The 19804-nt window shown below is 42.1% G+C and overlaps 1 protein-coding gene across 2 annotated transcripts in view; it reads left to right on the forward strand.

Annotated features, from left to right (window-relative positions):
* CHMP3 (charged multivesicular body protein 3) overlaps positions 1 to 18876 on the forward strand; it is a 44038-nt gene extending 25162 nt beyond the window's left edge. For both annotated transcript variants that reach the window (XM_055540304.1, XM_055540303.1), the window contains exons 4-6: positions 13264 to 13385; positions 16809 to 16923; positions 18345 to 18876. In XM_055540304.1, coding sequence (XP_055396279.1) covers positions 13264 to 13385; positions 16809 to 16923; positions 18345 to 18490 — 383 coding nt within the window. In that variant the 3' untranslated portion in view covers positions 18491 to 18876. The remainder of the gene's footprint in view (positions 1 to 13263; positions 13386 to 16808; positions 16924 to 18344) is intronic.
* The last annotated feature ends 928 nt before the right edge of the window (positions 18877 to 19804 follow it).

Raw genomic sequence — 19804 nt, forward strand, 5'->3', positions numbered from 1 at the left:
AAATACACTTTACAGCCATCAGTGAAAGCTTCATATTTACTTCTGTTTTTTTCTGCAGCCAGCTGAAAAGGTACGTGTTCAATTGACCATAATAAGATTATTTAAAAGTGTTTCAGCATTTCCTTTAGTGGATCAACATCAGAAAATGTTTAGCTTATTTTGCGTTTTCTCTTCCTGTGAATAAGGCACTGGAAGGCAATGGCACCCCACTCTAGTACTCTTGCCTGGAAAATCCCATGGATGGAGGAGCCTGGTAGGCTGCAGTCCATGGGGTTGCTAAGAGTCAGACACAACTGAGCGACTTCATTTTCACTTTTCACTTTCATGCATTGGAGAAGGAAGTGGCAGCCCACTCCAGTGTTCTTGCCTGGAGAATCCCAGGGATGGGGGAGCCTGGTAGGCTACCGTCTATGGGGTCACACAGAGTCAGACACAACTGAAGTGACTTAGCATAGCATAGCATAGCACACATAGACTCTTCTCCTCAGTTGCAAAGATAATATATTGGATGCTTATGTACCTAACAAGGGCTTCCCTTGTAGCTCAGCTGGTAAAGAATCCACTTGTAACGCAGGAGACCCTGCTTCGATTCCTGGGTCAGGCAGATCCGCTGGAGAACGGATAGGCTACCCACTCCAGTATTCTTGGGCTTCCCTGGTGGCTCAGCTGGTAAAGAATCCACTTGCAATGTGGGAGACCTGGGTTCGATCCCTGGGTTGGGAAGATCCTGTGGAGAAGGGAACAGCTATTCACTCCAGTATTCTGGCCTGGAGAATTCCATGGACTATATATCCATGGGGCCGCAAAGGTCGGATAGACTGAGTGACTTTCACATGTACCTAACACCTAGAACCAATAGAATTTGACATTTTATTATATTTGCTTCAGTTGTTATATTAGAAAGCAGTATTACTAAACTTGAAGCTTCTCTGATATATCTTTCCAACCCCATTCCCTTCTCTTTCAGTCTCCCCAGAGGTAACCATTATCATAACTATTAAAATATATAAAAATGGTATTATATTTTGTTTTTCATTCTGCATTGTTTGCCATTTATCATTGTTAAGGTTGAAATATACCCATATAATAATATATTTTGGTATGATATTTACCATACCAACTTAATGATGAGTATTTTTGAGATGATAAATATATATTTTTTAACTCCTAGGTGGTATTGCATCCTTTGAATGTATCACATTTTATTTTTCTTTTCCCTATTGATGGACACTTAAGCTTTTCTCAGTTTTTACTATTACTAACAGTGCTGCTATGAATGTCTTCACTTTTGCACATGTGTTTCTTTAGGACAGTTATATCCTCAGAAGTGGAATTGCTGCATTAAAAATAGCTGGGTTTAAATTTTACTAGAACTGCAAAATTGCTCTCCAAAGAGGCTAATTTGTATTCCCACCAGCAGCAGATGAGGGTTCTTTTTTCTGAACCTTTTCATCAGTCCTTGTCAGACTTTTTAATTTTTGAGAAATGTTATATGTCTCTGGGAACTAGTGGGCTTGATCACGCTCTTCTGTTCACCTTTTCTTCCTATATACTGAATCCAAAATATCTTTTCAAGGAATTACAGCTCACAAATATTCACTAATCTACATGAAAAAAATCTCTTCTCTTGTAGCATGTACTTCCAATAGTGAACATAACACACAAACAGCGTAGTCAAGAGCCTGTTATTCTTTTTTTTTTTTTTTAACTTTACAATATTGTATTGGTTTTGCCATATATCAACATGAATCCGCCACAGGTATATACGTGTTCCCCATCCTGAACCCTCCTCCGTCCTCCCTCCCCGTACCATCCCTCTGGGTCATCCTAGTGCACCAGCCCCAAGCATCCAGTATCGTGCATCAAACCTGGACTGGCAACTCGTTTCATATATGATATTATACACGTTTCAATGCCATTCTCCCAAACCATCCCACCCTCTCCCTCTCCCACAGAGTCCAAAAGACTGTTCTATACATCAGTGTCTCTTTTGCTGTCTCGTATACAGGGTTATTGTTATTCTTTAAATATACACCCATAACAACATATATTGTTGTTTCAAATATATAGTCTTTGTAGCTTTATCACACCTGCAAAGTAAAATATTTGCTATTTGATACTTATGTTAAAATACTCTTTTCTAGCTCCTCTCCTCTTTTCCATCTTTCCTTTCTCCCTGTAGGTGAGCTCATCTAACCTCGTGCCTTTAAACGCCATTGATTTCCGGATTTTTATCTTCAGGCCTGACTTGTAGGGTATAGCTGGCATCTCCACTCATTCTTAATGGGTATGTCAAAACTAATATGCCCATCCAAGCATCTTGGCTAGCCTTACTTCATCCATATCCCCGACTTCACCCTATGTTTCCCCCTGAGAATCCAAGACTTCATGTAGTTTCTTCTGCAGATGTTTCCACACAGGTTTCTAAAAGACAAAGAGTTCCATCCTTTGTGTTCCTTGGTCTTTCAAGTCTCGGGTATGTTAATATGATCATTTCATTTCCACTGTATTTTCTGTTTCTTTCTGATAGGAAAAGATTTTAGTCAAATGCTAGATTTCCTGGGCTGATCCTTTATAATTTTTTTTTTTAATCTTTCCTGTTTTCACTTTGGAAATAATAATAGTACCTTCCTCATAGGGTAGTTGTGAGGCTTAATTCAGTGCCTGGCCCTTGGTAATTGCTATATGTGTGGGTTCTAAATATAATTTTTGTTACCATCATCAATTTTGTCTTTGTGTTCTGCCTTCTGAACACACTTTCTAAATTTTCTCTATTTTTTATTTCTTTTCTTGAATTTATTTTATCTGTCTTAATTTTAATTTTTGGAAAAGAGTTCTCTGATCTTTATTTGAAAAATATCATTTTATTCTTATTTTATGAATATAATATTTATTATTGATAGCCTTAAAATATACATTCTTTTTTATTATGGTTTACCCAGGACATTGAATATCGCTCCCTGTGCCATATGGTAGTAGGACCTTGTTTTCCATCCATTCTGTATGTAATAGTTTGCATCTACTAACCCTAACTCCTAGTCCATTCCTTCCCTACCTCCTTAATAGCTTAAAAAAATTTTTTATGTTCCTTGCGTTGTTTCTCAGAGCGCCTTCTCCCCACCACCCTTTTCTTCCTTATCTCTTTCCTCTTTTTACGAGAGAGGGAGGGAAGAGAGTGGAGAGGTTGGATTAGGTATGAGTTTCATAAGAAGCTTCTGCAGTCTTCTCAGGCAGGTAGCTTAAGCTACAAAGAGAAAAATTATAATTCATGTAATAAATCCATTTCTTTTAGCCACTATTATATGCCAGATATATTTTGGGGCACCAGACATAAAATAATGAACTGTAAAGACAGTCATTGGCCTCTAGTTTTGGAGTAAAAAGCAAAAATAAATAAATTTAATAAAAGAAGCATACCTAATAAAATAATAAACTTAGTAAGTAAATGGGTATTTATAAATGCACATTGTAATGAGCACTAGGAGACTATAAAAGGGAAATGCACTCAAGGGTGGCTCCTTTCAGTCTCTGATGATATCTGAAGGATGAGTAATTAAGGGGGGGGGGCTTATTCCAACCACAGTGTCAGTGACCTGTGTGAAGGCCCTAGGGCCAAAAAAACTATGTATTTGAACCCTGAAGGAAGTAGTTCTGGGAGATTGGGGTACCTGGGCGCAAGGGAGAAGGATGGCTGAAAAGGATGAGCAGGGAGGTAAAGAAGACAGTTGGGACAGCTGTAAGGAGAGCAGGGCTTTTCAGATTCCAGTGTGGAGGCCCTGCAGATCAGCTGCAGTGGGGGTGCAGAAGCAGAGCTCTGAGGGAGAACTAGAGGCATCCTGGTAGAGGAGTGGGGGCCTGGAGGCACAGGGGAAGTAGTTCAGACTGTGCTTAGCAAACAGCCCTTGATTCAGTGTGACACGAGTGCTTGACAGGGGAGTGGGAGGTGAGGCTGGAAAGGTAATCTGCAGTCAGAGTTTGGAGCGCTCAGCTGAGGGTGGTGACTTCATCTCCTAGACAGGAGAGAGCCTCATCGAGTACTGTGAGCACAACTGCAGGTGCAGCCAGGCAGGAGGCCAGGGGACCTGAGAGGGGATGGTCAGGGCCCAGCTGGGTTAGTCTGGTAGGATGAGTGGGAGAGAGGACATTGGAGAACTGCTCTGGATGCCAAATAAGTGAATGTGGTGAAGGTAGAAATAAGCCTAAGGTGCTCCAAACCCTGAACCCAGAAAGAGCACAGGGCATTTAAAGACTCTGGAAACCCAGAAGGAGGGAGAAGCAGGCCTAAGAGAGACAAGACTCTACTTGGGGCTGTCCAGACTGGCTCTGTGCAGGTCGCCCTGCTTCCCCAGCACCTCAGCACAGTGCCTGGCCGGAGGAATCCCCAGGGAGGGTTGTTGAGGGGGTTTATAGTTGGATGTTGTCTGTTAGCAAATTAAATACAACAGAGAAGGTAACTGTTAATAGAACCCAGAATAGAGAGGGAGAGGGACATCTACATTTTGGGAGTGAGAAAAGAGAAAACTAGAAATACTGTGACATGAGTTCCCATGTCCCCATCCCACCCTGAGCCTGTTATTGTTTGAAAAGCCACCATTTGATGAAGTCATTTCTTCTCCTTAAGATGTTTCTCTTTTCAAATGCAGATGTCCTTGGGAGGGGTGGTGTATTAAGCCCTGTCAGCTATTAATACATTGTCATGATTAGATGTTTTCCAAGTGTTACTTTCTGACAGCAGCTTCTTGCAGAAAAGACAGATGATGAGTATGTTTTGGTTGGGAGAGAAAGTTAAGAGAAGCTAAGAAGATGGGGCAGGAAACAAAATTATCATATGGTCCAGAAATTCCACTTCTGGATAAGAATTGAAAGCAGGGACTCCAAACAGATGTTTTTACATCCATGTTTATAGCAGCATTATTCATAACAGGCAAAAGGTAGACAATTCAGTTGTCCACTGAAGGATGAGTGGATAAACAAAACATGGTATATATAGTTCAGTGGACTACTGTTCAGCCTTAAAAAGGAAGGAGGTTTTGGGGACTTCCCTGGGTTCGATCTCTGGGTTGGGAAGACCCCCTGTAGAAGGGAAAGGCTATCCACTCCAGTATTCTGGCCTGGAGAATTCCATGGACTATATATATGTATAGCCCATGGGGTCACAAAGAGTCAGACACAACAGAGCAACTTTCACTTTCACTGGTGGTCCAGTAGTTAATACTCTGCCTTCCAATGCAGGGGGCGATGGTTCAATTCCTGTTCAGGAAACTAATATCTCACATGCTGCAGGGTGCAGCCAAATTTTTAAAATATAAAAAAGAAGGAGGAAGTTCTGACACATTACAACTTTGGGTACCTTGAAGGCGTTATGCTAAGTGCAGTATGCTTGTCACCAAAGGCCAGATGCTATGTGATTCCACTTCTGTGAGGTATGGAGAATAGTCAGAATCATAGAGAAAGTGGAATGGTGGTTGCCAAGAGGTGGAGGGAGAGGGGAATGGGGAGTTAAGAGTTTAATGGGGACAAAACTTTATAAATTCAAATTCTGTAGCGCTTCATCATTTTCATATGAAATATTTTTCCTTTGCACAAACAAAATACAATATAAACAGAAAAATTTTAAAGGGTAAAAAACATCTCCTTTGTGAATTGATTGTCTCCATTTGTTTTATAGTTGATTTTTGTCATTATTCATACGAATACTTATTTTACTCAGCTCTAAGTGTAGTGTGAGCGCCCATGGTAGGTGAGAGTGGCTGGAGGTAATCAGCCCTCTGGAATCTTAAGCCTTATCTATCCCTGTAGTGGGCTTCCCTGGTGACTCAGCTGGTAAAGAATCCTGCAATGTGGGAGACCTGGGTTCGATCACTGGGTTGCAAAGATCCCCTGGAGAAGGGAAAGGCTACCCACTCTAGTATTCTGGCCTGGAGAATTCCATGGTTTGTATGGTCCATGGGGTCAGAAAGAGTTGGACACTTTGTGACTTTAACTTAACTTTGTGAAACATCATTGTAAGACTCCGTATTTTCTTATAACTGTTCATTCTGCTTATAATGGCCATGTTTAAGATGGCTTTTGTGAGTGTGTTGCTCCCCTGGGCCCTTGCTCTCAGGGAATTGCATTTCGCTAAGAAGAGATAGCAAGAATACACAGAAGATCTTCAAGAATACAAAAAAGATCTTCACGACCCAGATAATCACGATTGTGTGATCACTGACCTAGAGCCAGACATCCTGGAATGTGAAGTCAAGTGGACCTTAGAAAGCATCACTACGAACAAAGGTAGTGGAGGTGATGGAATTCCAGTTGAGCTATTCCAAATCCTAAAAGAGGATGCTGTGAAAGTGCTGCACTCAATATGCCAGCAAATTTGGAAAACTCAGCAGTGGCCACAGGACTGGAAAAGGTCAGTTTTCATTCCAATCCCAAAGAAAGGCAATGCCAAAGAATGCTCAAACTACCACACAGTTGCAGTCATCTCACATGCTAGTAAAGTAATGCTCAAAATTCTCGAAGCCAGGCTTCAGCAATATGTGAACCGTGAACTTCCTGATGTTCAAGCTGGTTTTTAGAAAAGGCAGAGGAGCCGGAGATCAAATTGCCAACATCCACTGGATCATGGAAAAAGCAAGAGAGTTCCAGAAAAACATCTACTTCTGCTTTATTGACTATGCCAAAGCCTTTGACTGAGTGGATCACAATAGACTGTGGAAAATTCTGAAAGAGATGGGAATCCCAGACCACCTGATCTGCCTCTTGAGAAATTTGTATGCAGGTCAGGAAGCAACAGTTAGAACTGGACATGGAACAACAGACTGGTTCCACATAGGAAAAGGAGTATGTCAAGGCTGTATATTGTCACCCTGTTTATTTAACTTCTATGCAGAGTACATCATGAGAAATGCTGGACTGGAAGAAACACAAACTGGCATCAAGATTGCCGGGAGAAATATCAATAACCTCAGATATGCAGATGACACCACCCTTATGGCAGAAAGTGAAGAGGAACTCAAAAGCCTCTTGATGAAAGTGAAAGTGGAGAGTGAAAAAGTTGGCTTAAAGCTCAACATTCAGAAAACGAAGATCATGGCATCCGGTCCCACCACTTCATGGGAAATAGAAACAGTGGAAACAGTGTCAGACTTTATTTTTCTGGGCTCCAAAATCACTACAGATGATGACTGCAGCCATGAAATTAAAAGACGCTTACTCCTTGGAAGGAAAGTTATGACCAACCTAGATAGCATATTCAAAAGCAGAGACATTACTTTGCCAACAAAGGTTCGTCTAGTCAAGGCTATGGTTTTTCCTGTGGTCATGTATGGATGTGAGAGTTGGACTGTGAAGAAGGCTGAGCGCCGAAGAATTGATGCTTTTGAAGTGTGGTGTTGGAGAAGACTCTTGAGAGTCCCTTGGACTGCAAGGAGATCCAACCAATCCATTCTGAAGGAGATCAGCCCTGGGATTTCTTTGGAAGGAATGATGCTAAAGCGGAAACTCCAGTACTTTGGCCACCTCATGTGAAGAGTTGACTCATTGGAAAAGACTCTGATGCTGGGAGGGATTGGGGGCAGGAGGAGAAGGGGATGACAGAGCATGAGATGGCAGGATGGCATCACTGACTCGATGGACGTGAGTCTGAGTGAACTCCGGGAGTTGGTGATGGACAGGGAGGCCTGGCGTGCTGCGATTCATGGGGTCGCAAAGAGTTGGACACGACTGAGCGACTGATCTGATCTGATTGATGCCATTTTAAATATTTTTTTCTGATTTATTTAAATTTAGCTATAATTGCCACAAGAACCTGTGATAAGTGGAAACAACTTTGTAATTTTGTTGCTTTAATTATTGAAATCAGACTCAGAATATTTCCGTTGGTCTTTGTATCTGTGATTATGAAGCTAAATCTGTATTTAGCTGCTTTGTTTCCATATTTGGTTATTGTTATAATTTATAGCAGAACTTGTATTTGTGTGTGTCTTTCATTTGTATCTGTAGCAAGCATGGTAACATAATGTTGCTTTGTTTTTATATACTCTTTTCTGAGGGTTTTTTAAAATTAAGCTTTTTGAGAGAATTGTAGATTCACATACATGGAGTTGTAAGAAATAATACAGAGAGATTCTGTGTATACCGTTTACCCATTTTCCCCCAGTGGTAACATTTTGCAGAGTTAAAGTAAGTATTACAACCAGGAGGTCGGCATTGATACAGTCAAGCTTTAGAATTCTTCCCGTTTCCATCTTTACAGGGATATCTCATGCTGCACATCTGTAACCACGCCCACTTCCCTCCCACCCCCACCCCCTCTTTATATCTGGCAATCATTAATTTTTTTTTTTCTAACTTTTTATTTTGTATTGGCATATAGCAGGTTAACAAAATATAGTTTCAGGTGAACAGCTAAGGGGCTTAGCCATACATATACATGTATCCATTCCCTGGTGGCTCAGAGGTTAAAGCGTCTGCCTGCAATGTGGGAGACCCGGGTTCAATCCCTGGGTCGGGAAGATCCCATGGAGAAGGAAATGGTAACCCACTCCAGTATTCTTGCCTGGAGAATCCCATGGACAGAGGAGCCTGGCAGGCTACAGTCCATGGGATCGCAAAGAGTCGGACACGACTGAGCGACTTTACTTACTTACTTACTTACTTACTTATTCTCCCCCAAACTCCCCTCCCATCCTGGCTGCCACATTAATTTTATAATTTTACTATTTCAAAAATGTTATATAAATGGAATCAGCCCATATGTAAGTAACCTCTTAGGACTGGCTTTTTTTCTTTTTTATTGAAGTGTAATCGACATACACTATTATACTAGTTTCAGATGTACAGAATAGTGATTTGACATTTATATACTTTATAACTTGATCACCTCAGTAAATCTAATAACTGTTATCCTACAAAGTTATTGCATTATTACTGACTATAATTCCCTGTGCTATACATTACAGTCCCATGACTTATTTTATATTAAATACTATACTTATTTTATATTAAATTACTAGAAGCTTCATGGGCACCTTGTCTTTGACAAAGGAGGCAAGAATATACAGCAGAGAAAAGACAGCCTCTTTAGTATGTTGGTTCTGGGAAAACTGGACAGCTGCATGTAAAGGAATGAAACTAGAACATCTCCTAAGACCATACACAAAAATAAACTAAAAATGGATTAAAGACTTAAATAAGGCCAGAAACTATAAACTCTTAGAGGAAGTCATAGACAGTACACTTCTTGACATAAATCACAGCAAGATCCTCTGTGACCCACCTCCTAGAGTAATAGAAATAAAAACAAAAATAAATAGGTAGGACCTAATTAAACTTAAAAGCTTTTGCATAGCAAAGGAAACTATAAACAAGGTGAAAAGACAGCCCTCAGAATAGGAGAAAGTAATAGCAAATGAAAAGTATTAATCTGCAAAATATACAAGCAGCTCATGCAGCTCAATACCAGAAAAACAAACAACCCTATCAAAAAGTGGGCAGATCTAAACAGACATTTCTCCAAAGAAGACATACAGATGGCTGATAAACACAGGGAAAGATGCTCAGCATGGCTCATTATTAGAGAAATACGAATCAAAACTACAGTGAGGTATCACCTCACGCCAGTCAGAATAGCCATCATCCAAAGCACAGCGCGCTCTAAGTGTGAAGTGCTCATGTGTTTCACAAGCCCCTCTGTGTGACTGTGACCTTTCTCAGTTTAAATGTCAGCTAGCTTTTATAATGCTAGCTCTATGTTTTCTGTAGAATATTAACCTTTTTATTTTTGGAGATTCTTATTTTACTGTGAAATGTATACAGCTGAAAATTTTCTGTGCTCTGCCTTTCATCCCTCCCACCCTTAACTCCTGGCAATCACTGATCTTTTTACTGTCTCCATAATTTTCCCTTTTTTGAGGGAATCATACTGTATGTAGCCTTTTAGATTTTCTTTTTTTAAAAAATATTTATTTATTATTTATTTAATTTCTGTCTGTGCTAGGTCTCCATTGCTGCGCATGGGCTTTCTCTCATTGCCGCTGGCGGGGGGTACTCTCTCATTGTAGTGCACAGACTTCTCACTGCAGTGGCTTCTCTGGTTGTGGAGTACAGGCTCTAGGCCACATGGGTTCAGTAGTTGTAGTGCATGGGCTTATTAGTTGCTCCATGGCATATGAAGTCTTCCCAGACTAGAGATTGAACCCATGTCCCCTGCATTGGCAGGTGAATTTTTAACCACTGGACCACCAGGGAATTCCTAGATTGACTTCCTTCACTTAGTAATATACGTAAAAAGTTTCCTCCATGCTTTTTCAAGAAAGCTCATTTCTTTTTAGTGTTGATTAATAGTCACTGTGTTGATGTCCCACACTCTGTTATCCATTATTCTTCACTTGCAAGCCACATCTTGGTTGATTCTGAGTTTTGGCAATTATGAATAAAGTTCTTGTAAACATTCATGTGCAAGTTTTTGTGTGGACATAAGTTTTTAACTTCTTTGAGTAAATACCAAGGAGGGCTATTGTCGGATCATATGTTAAGAGTATATTTAGTTTTGTAAGGAGCTCACAAACTGTCTTCTAAAATGGCTGTACCATTTTGCATTCCCACCAGCAATGATTGAGAGTTCCTATTGCTCCACATCCTCACCAGCATTTGGTATCAGTGTTTTGGGTTTTGTCCAGTCTAATAGGTGTGTACCGGTACCTAATTGTTGTTTAAATTTGCATTTCCCTAATGACGTAGGATGTTGAACGTCTTTTTATGTGCACTTTTTTTGCCCTCTGTATGTCTTCTCTGAGTTGCTTGTTTAGGTATCCTGCCTATTTTTAATTGGGTTGTTCATTTCCTTATTGATGATAAATATAGATACTTATATTAGATAATAAATATGACATAGATGATATTTATCATTGATGGTAAATATGACACTTTAAAAGCTTTAAGAGTTCTTTCTATATGTTAGACCACAATCTTTTTCATCATAAATGTCTGATGAAAATCTTTTCTTCCAGCTTTTGGCTTGTTTTCTCATTGTCTTGTGGGGATAACTGTGTTTACTTATAAAATAATTTTTTTCTGAAACGTGCTTTTTTTCCTTATGTAACATAAAAAATAATTTGGTCCTGTCTTTTATTTTTCTCATATCTTTTTGGTTTTGAGATTCCAGGGTTCATATACATTTATTTTGTCCTTTTAAAAATCCACTTCACCAGTCCTTGACTGGTTATCAAATTAAATATTGTTGGAATCAGTTTTGTTTCTAAGTTTAGCTTTGCTTCATCTTTTCCCCACTGTATTGAGTCTTCCTTTTCTTATTTCTTTTAGCAGTCAGTAATTCATACCTTTTTCAAAATGGAAATGTTTCAGTATTTAACTTAACACTTGTCACACTATGTTTTTCTGTTTCCATTTATTTTTGCTATTTCAAAAAAGTTTACTAAACACATGTCATGTTCAATCCCAGAGCCACTCTCTCTTGGATGCGGACTCAGGATGCAAATTAGGATAAAACATCAGCCTGTGTAGACATCCAACTTTTATCATTCAAACAAAACTATGTGGAATTTGTTTCATTTTGACCTTTCTTCTCTTCCTCCCATCATTTACCTTTTTACAACAATCAGTAGTGACTTCAACACTTTAGAATTTGTCTTTTTTATGTCATTATAATTAGCCATACAGATGCTTCATACTGCCTCTTCCCTTTTCACAGGAAATTAAGAGTGCAAGGGAAGTGAAGTATTCTCTGCAACTAGTGAACTTCTTACTTCTATAGAAAATTCACAAAACGCTGTGTGTGTCAGATGGGCACTTACTTCTCTGGTCGTCCATTTCCTTGCCCCTTGTTTTCCTTAGCTGCTACAGCTTCCTGGAGTCTGGATTCAGACAGAAGTAGATGGGTGGTGGTTCCCTGTGTAGCTGGGGGGCCCTGTTTTAGCGAACAGTTGAACATAAGGTATTTCTCAGAACATTTAAGTCTCATGAAATTTCAGAACAGATTTGAAGGGTGGCCAACAAAGGTCCGTCTAGTCAAGGCTATGGTTTTTCCAGTAGTTGTGTATAGATGTGAGAGTTGGACTATAAAGAAAGCTGAGCACCAAAGAATTGATGCTTTTGAACTGTGGTGTTGGAGAAAACTTTTGAGTGTCCCTTGGACTGCAAGGAGATCCAACCAATCCATCCTAAAGGAGATCAGTCCTGGGTGTTCACTGGAAGGACTGATGTTGAAGCTGAAACTCCAAATACTTTGGCCACCTGATGCGAAGAGCTGACTCATTTGAAAAGACCCTGATGCTGGGAAAGATTGAGGGCAGGAGGAGAAGGGGATGACAGAGGATGAGATGGTTGGATGGCATCACCGACTCAATGGACATGAGTTTGGGTGGACTCTGGGAGTTGATGATGGACAGGGAGGCCTGGCGTGCTGTGGTTCATGTGGTCGCAAAGAGTCAGACATGACTGAGCAACTGAACTGAACTGAACAACTCTATTTTGACCTGTTAAAAACCTTAAGGGGGAGAAATCATAATTTGTTACTACCATGATTTCTTTTAAAGAATATAGGGATTTCCCTGATGGTCCAGGGGTTAAGAATCCACCTTCCGGTGCAGGGGATGTAGTTTTGATCCCTGGTTGGGGAACTGAGATCCCACACGCCTCAGGGCAACTAAGCCTGCATGCTGCACAAAAGATCTTGTGTGTCTCAACTAAGACTCCACACAGTCAAATAAATAAATATTGAAAAGAAGAATATATAGTATGTGTATGATCTTGGACTATAGAGAATTTTTTCTAACTGTAACCACCTTACACTGACACACATTTTCTCTTATTTTCCTATTGACCAGTGGCAGGTCCCTCCCAGAGCAGCCGCGATCCATCAGCTGGTGTGTGGGAAGCGTTGCTTGCGTTGCCTAAAGCCTCTTTTCCAGTCTGGCCCTGGCAAGGCCTAGAGACATTGTTCTGTGTGTGACTTGTCCTGATGTCACAGTTGTTCCTAGCTAGCTTCGTTCCCCCAGGGTCAGACTCAGGCCTTCAGGTGTGAGTCTTGGTGTGCCTGAAGAATTTGTACCTATTGGTGCCAAAGTAGCACCCAGTTTAGCAAAGTCAGCTTCGGTCAGCCAGCACAGTCATGCAGTCTACAAGCACATAAATAGCCCTGGGAGCCCGCCCACTCCCGCTGACTTTATTAGAGTAGCCTGTGATTTGCCTGTCTGTCTTTATTCCATCCTGTGCCACATTGTGTTGAGCGATCCTGTCATCTTTGCCTTTCAGCCGTTTTGCGAGTGGCTGGTTCCCTACAGAAGAGCACAGAAGTGATGAAGGCCATGCAGAGTCTTGTGAAGATCCCGGAAATCCAGGCCACCATGCGGGAGCTGTCCAAAGAGATGATGAAGGTGACCTGGGGCTGACCCTGTGTCCTCTTCCAGAGCACTAGGAATCAGCCAGCGGCAGAGCCTGGGCCAGTGTGCACGGGAGCAGACAGGTCACTGTGGCCCGGCAGAAATGATTTTGAGGATAGAAGCTGTGGGTTTTGTTTTTTTTTAACACCAGGACAAAATACAAAACAAAACAAAAATTGTATTGGTGTATAGCCAATTAACAATGTTGTGATAGTTTCAGGTGAAATGAAGGGACTCAGCCATTCTTATACATATATCCATTCTATGCCACACCCCCCTCCCATCCATGCTGGCACATAACATTGAGCAGAGTTCCATGTGCTATACAATAGGTTTTTGTTTGTTATCCATTTTAAATATAGCAGTGTGTACATGACATTCCCCCCAACAACCATGAGTTCCTTTTCTCAGTCTGTTAGTCTCTTTCTATTTTGTGAGTATGTTCATTTGGGTCATTTCTTTTTAGATTCCACACATAAGGGATGTCATATGATATTTCTCCTCTCTCTGACTGACTTCACTCAATATGACACTCTGTAGGTCCATCCATGTTACTGCAAATGGCCTTATTTCATTCTTTTTAATGGCTGAGTAATATGCCTTTGTATTTATGTACCACATCGTCTTTATCCAGTCCTCTGGAGGACAGAGGCTGTTAACACTGAAATTGTCTGAGCCGAGCATGGCATAGGCTGGGTCAGATTGCCATTTTGCCTTAGAAGAAGCATTGGTATGTCTAGATCTCCAGGGGAGGTGGATAACCCAGGAAGCAACTGTCTGTAGAGTTTGGGGAGCTCAGGATTATGGGCTCTGAGGTGAACAAGGAAACAGAAGAAAACCCAGGTTCCTCTGTTTGTACCAGAGGAGTGTTAATGAAGCAGGTGGTTCAAGACCAGGGGTTGGCAAAGTTTTTTTGTCAAGGGCTGGATAGTAAATGTATTTTTTATTTCCTGGGCCATAGATCTCTGTTGTAACTACTCAACTCGACTTTGTAATTTAAAAGTAGCTGTAGATAATATGTAAACAAATGAGCATGACTCTGTTCTCATAAAACATTATTTCTAAAAGTCGGCAGTGGATTGGGTTTGGCCTGTAGCTGGCTGACCCCTGTCTTAGACCAGAAAGTGAAAGTTTCTCAGTTGTGTTAGACTCTTTGTGACCCCATGGATTTAGCCCGCCAGGCTCCCCTGTCCATGGGATTCTCCAGGCAAGAATACTGAAGTGGGTTGCCATTCCTTCTCCAGGGGATCTTCCCAACCCAGGGATCAAACCTAGGTCTCCTGCGTTACAGGTGGATTCTTTACCATCTGAGTCACCAGGGAAGCCCAGATAAAGGAACTGAGAACCAAATAGAAAGCAGTAAACTGCTGCTGCCGCAGGACCAGGGCCTGGCAGGGACCTGCACCAGTGGCCTTTGGATGGGGGACAGGGCTTCGGAAGGTGCTGTTACTGAGCCCCCAGCCGCCTGTGGTGCAGCACACACGCTCTCCTGGAGAGTGCTCTCAGTCACCTTGAGATGTTGGTATTTTTTCCCCTATTTTACACAGGAGTAGGAAACTGAGTCTTCAAGTTGCCAGGTGACTTGCCTGAGTGGCCTTGGTAGGAAAGGACAGGTCTGGGGTTGGAGCACGAAGGCCTGAGCTGCACCAGAGGACTTGGTGCTAGGCGGGCCCCACCAGTGCTGCCGCACAGCTGTGAGCACGTGGCCCGAGAATCCTCGTGTGTGGCTGTGCAGAGAAGCTGCCTCCCTTCCTCCCAGGGCATTTGATGTATGAACTTGGGTTGTAAACAGGGCTCCTGGGCCCAGGAGAAGAAAGTTGATAGAAAAGAAAGGCAGCATCAAAAGCCCAGAACCCAGGTCTTTGGAAGGAGAAATCCCTGAGCAGTGATCAGGATGGAACCAGATTAGTGGGATGTATCCTCTGAGAGTGATGCATGGGTGTCTCACCTCACGTTGTGGTGTCTGTCTATCTAGAGCTGGGTAACACGGTCATTCTTCGAGTGACTTCATGCCTGCTCACTGACCCATAAGCCACTGAGATCTGAGGGTGGGGTCTTGATTTTAGAATCTGGAATCTCTTCCACAAAAGTTTCTAAGCACTAAAAATAATATAGCTTTGGAGGAAGGCATGTATGTAGTAGATAATATTAACTGAATTCATACAAGGATGCCTCTCCAGGTGCAAACGGAAGCCTCTGCTGGGGTCCCAGCACATCAAGGGCAAAGACACAGTCTTACTCATTCCATGAGTCCCCAGACCCAGGGCTGTCTGTGGCACAAAGCAGACATTTGGTGAATGACTGGTTGCTAGCTGGATGGATGAGTAAATGAATGGCCACTTACTCCTCCAGGATGTGGAAGGCTGTTAAGAGTCAGGTTCCCCTGGGCTCTTTTAACCGAGTTAGTATGTATTGATCCAGCAGTAAGATCCATTCTCCTAGGCCAGAGGGCTCCACTTATAACCTTGAATGTGAATTTGTTGGTTCATTTTGGTTGGGAGAAAAGGGTCTGAGCATGGGCAGAATACAGAACTAGCTAGATTCATACATTAAGAATCACCTGAGTGGTCTGACAGCAGGACAGAGGGCTTGCTTTAAATCTGATGCCTTCAGCATGGTCGGTGAGGGTCATGCCCTGCCTGAGTGCGGTGGAGCAAGGGCTGGAGCTGCCGCACGTGATCTCATGCTCGCGTGACATTGCTCAGCAAGGGGGACCGTTGGCCGGTGTTAGAGAGCAATTTTCTTGTGTCTGTAGTGGGGCTGTGCTCTTGAGAATGAAGTAGGCTGATTGGCTGGCGTCAGGCTGCTGGGCATGGGACTCACTGTAGGGAGTGTGGGCACTGCCTTGTTGGGTCCAGAAACGTTGACTTATCAGTTCTCTCAGGTCTTGGTGAATTGACTGATCCTTACCAGACCCGTCAGGCTGACTCCGGGCCAGCAGCTATCACTTGGACCTGCTGAAGTACAGGCCTTTTCTGGGTTCCATGGAGCCCCACCCTGCTCTTGGTATTTGTTATCATAGTGTCTTCTGTGACTCCAGCCTACTTTGATACTGTGTCTCAACTCCTGCACTCATAGATTTGCGACATCAGGGCAAATGCTTCCTGAGATAGCACCCTCTCGTCTCAGCAGGTTGTTCCCCACATGCTGCATTATCGTCCGAGTTACTCTGTGAAACTCTGCTGATAGAGGCCCCCCTCCAACCTTAGTACTAAATTTGGAGAGCAGTTTCCCTTTGGCTTTTTTCTTCCTCCAGAGAGGGCAGACAGCATGTGGTGTTTCCTGTGGCTTAGACCTGGGAAGGGTGGACTGGACTCACAGACACCAGAGCTCAGTTGTTGCACTGGGCCCACAGGGACATCTGCGAGGAATGGATTTAACAGTTGTGGGAAGTGACACGGTTTATTCTATATTTAGGCTGGGATTATAGAAGAGATGTTAGAGGACACTTTTGAAAGCATGGATGATCAAGAAGAAATGGAAGAAGCAGCAGAAATGGAAATTGACAGAATTCTGTTTGAAATCACCGCAGGTATGACCCAAGATCCTTCCTCTTTCTCCTCTCCTTTTATGGCCATCCTTCTTGCATTCACAAGATTAACTAGTAGCTTTTTCTTCAGATTCTAACTCCCTTCCACATTTCTTACTTTATTTTTAAAATTTTCATTTATTTTATATTTAGCTGTGCTTGGTTTTTGTTGATGCCCACAGGCTTTTCTCTAGTTGTGGCAAGCATGGGGACTCTCTAGTTGTGGTGTGTGGGCTTCTCATTGTGGTGGCTTCTCTTGTTGTGGAGCATGGGCTCTAGGGCACACAGGCTTTAGTAGTTGTGGCACAAGAGCTCAGTAGTTGTGGCTTCTGGGCTCTAGAGCACAGGCTCAGTAGTTGTGGTGCACAGGCTTAGTTGCTCTTCAGCATGTGGGATCCTCCTAGACCTGTGTCTCCTTGATTGGCAGTCAGATTCTTTACCAGATTTCTTTACTGAGCCACCTGGGAAGCCTCTACATTTCTTACTTTAGATTATGCAAGTTATTACTTGAAAAACAAGCATAATATCTGTAACTATATTTTATAAAATACAAAGATAAAGAATTTTTTGGTCCTATATTCTGCTGTCAGGAGCTTAAACTAGTATAGACTGTCTTGAAAGCAGTTTGGCAGTAGCAAAGCTCTTTAACTCACAGATTGGCTTCTGGGAACTTATTCTAGTAATTTAAGATTTAGCTCAAGGATGTCTGTAGTATTATTGATAATATTGAAAAGTTTGAAACAAGCTAAGTGCCTAATAATAGAATATTGGTTAAGTCCATTGTGTTACATCTACGGTAATGGAATATGTCATAGTTGTTACACAGAGATGTATTTATTGACATGGAAAGATGTTCATAATATATGAAGAGAGCACTGTTACTGAAATACACTATTGTTTAAAAAAACACATCTATTGAAAAAGTCTAGCAGGGGGATAAATAAAAATAATAGTTATCTATGAGGGATGGTTCATAGGCTTTTAAACTGTATTTTCACTTCTAGACTTTCTGAGTTTTATGTTTAATAACAAAACTCACTAGATTCAATTTTTATTTGTTTTCAACTATTGGGGGAATGAAGGCTACAAGAAAAATGTTTTGTAATGATTTAGAAACAATTTAGTTTTACTGAGAGAATATTTGACATCTTCATGAATCTTGAAAATTAAGTATTCACTAGTGTTTAGGGATTTAGATCAAGAGCCTCAGAATCAAAGTTCTTAAAATCAAAATCTTTAGTTACTGTGACTTTGATACTAGAAGTTGGTGTTTGTGCACATCTGTCATAGTAGCCCCACCAAAACAGCTGTTTTGTTGCTCCTATTCTGTTCTTGTCAAATTGAACCAGGTATGAAGGACAGAGAAAATGAGGGACCACTGCTTAAGCTGATGTTTTGTTGACCTGTGTACTGTTTCTTTATAGGGGCCTTAGGCAAAGCACCTAGTAAGGTAACGGACGCCCTCCCGGAGCCTGAACCTTTAGGAGCGATGGCTGCATCAGAAGATGAGGAGGAGGAGGAAGAGGCCCTGGAGGCCATGCAATCCCGTCTGGCCACACTCCGCAGCTAGGGCACCCTAGCCGGCCGCAGGCTTTCCTCCTGGCCCCGTCACCGGGCGCACACTCCTTGAAGCCTCTGCCGTTTCTGTGTCTCTTGCACTACACCTCTGGGTGAGACACTGCGTTCTGGAGAAGGTTCTCTGCTATTCTCTCTTCTCTCTCTGCAGAGGCTTGGGATTCAGTGAGATTGTTCCTGAGAGGTGGTGTAATAAATGCATCATTTTCAAGAGTATAAATAGAAGTTATCTTTTTAGGGGATGAGGGCAAAGAAGTCTTGTCTTCTCACAATGCACTTCAGAGAATAGAGTTGATTGCCTGAATGTTGAAGACTCTGTACTTTCTTTGTTGGTCTGTAAAACACTATATAAATGGGTTTTAATAAATTTCTGCTTTAACACTTGGTCTTATCATAGATTGTCAGGTGCAGTGAACTTGCAAGGTGTCTCTTGGCCCAAATTATGTCCTGTGTCAGCCATGAAAAGAGGAGCTATTACAGCAGGGCATGTGGGACTCGGAAGCTCAGTGGAAGGCACTTCTGCTCAGTGGACGCTGCTCCTCAGCCTCCACAAGGTGCTGTGCCAGCTACTCTTCCTGTGTTTGTCAGCTTTGTATAAGCAAAAGGATGCCTGGGAATTGTGACCCCTTGTTTTGTGGGCTGGGTGGCTATATTCCATTGGCCTGAGGCAGGTGTGTGTGTGCAGCTTTTTCCTTCCCACTGCAGATTATGGACAGCAGTGGGGTTAGGCCTCTCTCACCCTCTGATTGCCTTCTCCTGTGTTAAGCTGGTTGTCTTGGATGTATGGGATATGGGCGTACATATCAGTGCTTTCTCAAAGCCAGAAGCTGACCAATGAGAAGGGCATGGTGCAGTCATGCAGTGTAAACGATTCACACGTTTCTAAGTGAGGTTTTTAAATCATTCGGCAATAGCGACTTACATTTGTGTGGGCCTGACAGTTTACAAAGCTGTTGAACATATGTGATCATTCAGTCTTCACAAATTAGGAAAACACCTCAGCTTGCTGAAGTGACATACTCTAAATCATAAAATGGCAGAACTGGGGTTCCACCCAAATCCCTCTGGCCCATGTCTGATGTGCCCTACACAAGTAAGGGAAAAAACCCGGCCAGTGTCCCCCAGGTTGGTTTCCGTAGGTTGTATGGAGAAATGTGAATGTATTGGACGTGCTGCAGTGAGGACGTTTTCCTCTCATCCTACGAAATGGGACTCTCCAATCCAGGACACTGTCCTCTTACTCTTGATCTCATCTTCAGGATACAGTTCAGTTTTTAAGTAAACTTCTTTTGAAAGAAGTTTTAGGTTC

The sequence above is a fragment of the Bubalus kerabau genome, chromosome 11 (assembly GCF_029407905.1).
Source record: "Bubalus kerabau isolate K-KA32 ecotype Philippines breed swamp buffalo chromosome 11, PCC_UOA_SB_1v2, whole genome shotgun sequence".
NCBI lineage: Eukaryota > Metazoa > Chordata > Mammalia > Artiodactyla > Bovidae > Bubalus > Bubalus kerabau.